The 5,324-nt window shown below is 40.0% G+C and overlaps 1 protein-coding gene across 1 annotated transcript; it reads left to right on the top strand.

The window, feature by feature from the left end:
* Window positions 1–1,829: 1,829 nt before the first annotated feature.
* MTERF2 (mitochondrial transcription termination factor 2) lies at window positions 1,830–5,288 on the top strand. The gene is made up of 2 exons (XM_026841038.1): window positions 1,830–2,018; window positions 3,849–5,288. Exons 1-2 carry the CDS (start codon window positions 2,011–2,013, stop codon window positions 5,071–5,073), a joined length of 1,233 nt encoding a protein of 410 aa, XP_026696839.1. The 5' UTR covers window positions 1,830–2,010; the 3' UTR covers window positions 5,074–5,288.
* Window positions 5,289–5,324: the final 36 nt, after the last annotated feature.

Here is a 5,324-nt window from a genome sequence, read left to right as displayed (position 1 = left end):
GAAAACTCCGGTCCGGCGGCAGGAGAACGGGCCCCTCCCGCCCTCCACCCCAGCGGGGCCCGGGGGGAGAGATCGGGGTGCGATGGGCGCCGGCTGGCGTGCGCGTCCAGGCTGTGACTGAGACATCGTTTTCTCCCTGCTGAAAGCACTGCTTGGTGACCTTTGGTTTAAACTGCTGTGCTTCATTAAGCTTTTTTTTAAAAAAAAGTTTTTCCTTTCCTGGATATAAGGAAAAGCTTTTTATTCCTACGAAGGTGGTCAAGCAGTAGAACAGGCAACCCGGAGAGTCTGGGTGGGCTCCATCAGTGGAAGTTTTCAGGACTTGACTGGAAAAAGCAGCCTGGTCTTACCTGATAGCAAGACCCTGCGTTGAGCTCTTGAGGTCCCTTCCAACTTGGGATTGTCCTAGAATCTTGTACCGTTTTTTCCTGCAAAGCTTTATGTTGGTCTAGCGTAGTTTTGTAATCCTTCTTTTACCTCATTACTGATGCAAAGCAGGAATTCATTTTTTGTCTGTAATTGCAGAAATGGGAATGCTTGCTCTACTATGCATTGATCTACAAAACTGCTACTTATTAATGCTCCAGCTTTCTTAAGCTATTCAAATCCTGTCTACAGTGCTCTCTTCTAGTAGATACTTACTCTCCCTGGTTAATTCAAAGTTCAGTCTAGGTATTTAGTAGTTCCATTTAATTCTCTAGAGCCTACTAAGACCTGGCTACAGTTTGCTGTAATGAGAATGGTAGTGGCCAGCATACATTAGTAGTCATACTGTTGCTCTCTTTAGTGAGAGATTTTGTGAAAAATACAACATGAGCAAGAGGTTGGTTTGTTAATTTTTGAAAAGTGAGATTTGAGTCTCAAAATAGGCATTCAAAAATTTTGAGGGATTTTTGAGAAATAAGGGATGAATCGGCTAGTAGATCCTAGTATCCCCTTCCTATAGATCTACATAGGAGTCTTATTAAATAATGAAACTTGTAACACCCCTTTACTCTGTAGATATAGGTCACTGCAAGTGTGCTAGCAAGTAGGATCACGGGTAACTTCCAGGTAGATATTAGTTCACTTCCTTATTGCTGTTAAGACACCTGGTGATAAGAGGGTGCTGCTGGCAGTGACAACCAATCTCTCATCTAAGCTCTTTTTGTTTTTGTTTTTTTTATCTCTCGATTTACAGTCCCCACAGCACTATAAGTATGTAAAAAGTTACAGTGGGGTCCTGTGTATTAGAACAGTAGTCCAGCATGAGCTTTAAGAGAACTCCGAACTCTTGGAAGAGGTTACCTAGCCGAGAAATGTGATAGTGACATCTGTGAACTTTGAAATACACCAAATTATAACTTATAATTATCTTCATAATTTTCTATAGAACATCATGACATTAAAATCCATTCATCTTATTTTGCATGTTGTGTTTTGTTTAGTGCTTTACAAGGACTCCTGAATACCCCAGTCAAATGTGGCTCAGCAGATAAATTCCTTTTATAGTAATCTGTGTTTCTGCATGGGTGATCCTCACTAACAACAGGAAAAAAATTGGCTATGATGTCAAACTTTTTTTGACAACATAAACCTTCTTTTAAGTGAACATAATCATTTCCATGTCAGATCTTAGAAGAGGACAATTTACTAGACCAGAATTTTTAAAAAGCTCTATAATAGATAAAATGACTGTATTTTAAATGACTGCATTACTCACAAGACAATTTTGTTTTAACAGCAGGATTACACATGGAAGTAAAAGTCATAGTTAGTTAGTTTGTACTTTGGATGTATCATCTGACATCCCAAACAATTTTAGCAATACTTTATTTTGCTGGCAGTTTCCAGCTGAGCTGAAGCATTAATGAAGAAAGCCCTGATCCTTCTGAGGTTTATTTACTCTGACTGGACCCACTAAATTCAATAGAACTACTCAAGAGTACTCAGACACAGGCGGTTGTGTCACTCCCTGTGGAGGAGAGGCTTTAGTTTGCAGTCCCTGTGAAACAGTAACTTTTTCAGGACATGGAAAGGTCAGCTCACGAAAAGCCTGTGACTTACCTACACTTAAGACTGCTTTCAGGACTACTGGGAAAAATCTCTTGTTCTGTGGTAGAACTCGCTGGACAGCACTTCTCAAGACACAAAGTTTATAAAGATAAAATCATTAGCCTTGGGGTTACGACACAAGCAGCTTGATTAGGCAATCAGATTTTGCCTCAGAGATTTGAAATAATACTAAAAACCAAGTTACCAACGAAGAGCTTCTGTTAATAACATAAGTTCACATATAGGAAATTATTTTTATGTCTTACTCAGTTTATGATGTAGTAATGTAACAGAGTCCAGCTTTTAGAAGCTGAAACACATCAACTTAAAAGCAAAGGTACATTGTCTTGAGATAAAGTATTTTACCCTTGTAAAATATTTAACCTTACCTGGAAACTAGATAGAAGCTCTATCACTTAAGTTCTCTAAACAAACCATATATTTTTTTAAAAGACGGCTATAAAGATTCTAGGGGTCTCGTATAGGGGTACTGCAATAGGCTTCTTAGTCTGTTGGGTAGGAGATGAGACTACATGATTGTTAACAGTCTTTTCTCTCCTAAAAAAAACCCAAGCCTAAATTTTTGAAGCACGCTATACTTTGGGAGAGGTGAAAGCAACTGTATAAATAGAATTACAAAATGCACAAATTGTATTTTTTTTTCTCATATCAATTTGAGCAGTTTTAAACGTTACCAGCAGCAGCAATTCATGTGAGTATGTCACAGGCCAGCAATTCTTCCTTTCACACTCTGTGCTTCTAAAAGGTTGTTATGAAAACACCACTGAGGAGGTTGAAGACACACTTGATGAGACCTTTGTTAGCTGCTGCGGCTCCTTTGGCCATTGCAGAGCAGGTGGCAGCACATGTGGTGGTGATACATTGCAGTCAGTTGAGCAAAGGTGGGGTGTGGGGTGGCCCACTGCTGCCCTACGTTTGCCACATGGACCCCAGCACAGCCACACACCTAATTCCTACGGGTGCACAAGGACTCTGCCTACTGGGGGTGGCTGGCAACAACAGAATTGACCTGGAGACAGAAATCAGGGGTCATTGCAAAGGGCAGCTGTAGCAAACTGGGTACTGGAAGAGGCAAGTAAAGGCCTGAAGAAGCTACAGTGAATGTGCTTCCTCCCCTGAAATACCAGTGTGCTTATTCAGAACTCAGTTAACAGACTCAGCTAGTGCAAAACACATAACTAAAGGTTTCAGTGACTTTCTCCTTAATTATAACAAGATTTTGTTTTCCTCAATGATAACAAGATTTTGAAATGCAGTTAGGCTACTAACTGCAGCTGAAGGAGCACCAGGTGGAGGGGGCAGGGTGTGTGTCTGACACATGAAGGAACAAGTCATGCTCCAAACAATGCTTGAGAAGTTAAGCAAATACATTCATAAGGGCTAAGAAAGATATGTAAGTTCCTTTTCCTGTTTTTAGATCATTTAGTAGAATTACTGTCAAATTAAACTGCGTGAAACATTTTTCTAGCGTGGTGTGAGTGAGCTGTAATGTAATAATATTAGCTGCAGGAACTAGCTGACAGTTTGGTTCTTATATGACTGCAAGCAAATTGCACAGACAGATCGCTGCCCCCTGCATCAGGTCTATTGCATCCACATGTTACTGTTCCAGTGAGGAATTCGTCAGAACATTAACCTTTCAAAAGTATTTCCTCCCCCCCAGCTTTCGCATGAAAGTTGAATTTTGTGGTAGTAACAAAAAACACTCTTTAAGAGTAATTTCTTATGCCAGCTCAGCCTAAATAGCAACATCTCGGAACATTAACTTGTGCCTTAAACATGTTTTCTCACAGTTGTTCTCTCTCCATAGAGCTGAATTCCATGATGTTGAGAGGAGTCGCTCACGGTGCAAAAGACACATTTACTCTTCTGTTGGCAAGATGGCAGTACCGTTACCCAGGATGGAATTTTTCATCAGTATGGAATGAAGTAGCAAAGAGAAGCTTCCTAATACATTCCACTTACACAACTGATACAAAATCAAGAGAGGAAAATAAAAAAACCATTGAGAGTCTCTACAGATTTTCAGTTGACATTAAGAAAATACGCAGACTAAAGGAATGGGTCCTTCTCCAGGATACGGCCTACGTTAAAGAAATTGCTGGTATCTTAAAAGAAATGGGAGCAGATGAGACTGCTGTAGCCAACATTTTAGAACGCTGCCCAGAGGCAATTCTCCATACCCCTGCAGAGATAAACTCTCAGAGAGCTCTATGGCAATTAGTATGCCAGAATGAAAAACAGTTGATTAAATTAATAGAGCAATTTCCAGAATCTTTTTTTACTACTGAATATCATGAGAACCAGAAGGCAAATATACTGTTTTTTCAAGAGCTGGGACTTAAGAATAATATAATCACCAGGTTCCTGACAAGCGCACCCAATATTTTCTATAATCCTGTTGAGAAAAACAAAAACGTGATAGAGACATTACAAAGAAATTATTTAAGTTTAGGAGGTTCTCATGAAAATATGAAGACCTGGATACTGAAGCTATTGAGCCAAAATCCATTTATTTTATTAAATACATCCACTGCAATCCAGGAGAACTTGGAATTTCTCCAGAAGAATGGTTTTACTGACCCTGAAGTTCTACAGCTGCTGTCCAAACTTAAAGGTTTCATTTTTCAACTTACTTCTACTACTATGCAGGAGAGTATGCTTTTTTCCAAAAATGTCTTTCAGTGCAGTGATCAAGAATTAAAACAGCTAGTGCTGAAATGCCCAGCGCTTCTCTACTACTCTGTTCCGGTTCTGGAAGAAAGACTTGAAGGACTACTGAAGGAAGGAATTTCTGTAGCGCAGATTAGAGAGACGCCAATGGTGCTGGAGTTGACAACGCAAATCGTTCAGTACCGAATTAAAAAACTCGCTGCTTTGGGATATGATATAAAGAGTGGAACTCTAGAAAGCCTGAATGGTACTAAGAAAGATTTTGAAGTCAGTTATGGTAAAATACAATCAAAGAAGGAGAGGCCAATTTTTAATCCCGTTGCTCCTATACACATTGAAGATTAATTTGAATGCTGTGCTTTAAATTTTGCAAAAGAAAATTGTGAAAAAGAGATGTTGATTCTTTGAGACGAGCCAGAACAAAAGTAATCTCAACCAGACTGTAGTCTTACACTGTACTTTGTCCTGGAGTGGGTCTTAGGCACAAATTCATTATACAATTGTAGATTTCCGATGTGTTCAAATGGTATCATAGAACCTGGTTACGATAAATGTGGCCTTCCCCCCCCCCCCCCCCCCCCCCCCCCCCCCCCCCC

The sequence above is a fragment of the Athene cunicularia genome, assembly GCF_003259725.1.
Source record: "Athene cunicularia isolate RWA chromosome 1 unlocalized genomic scaffold, athCun1 chr1_part2, whole genome shotgun sequence".
Taxonomy (NCBI): Eukaryota; Metazoa; Chordata; class Aves; order Strigiformes; family Strigidae; genus Athene; species Athene cunicularia.
Note: the sequence above shows the minus strand (reverse complement) of the source record. Positions and strands in the feature narration are given on the sequence as shown.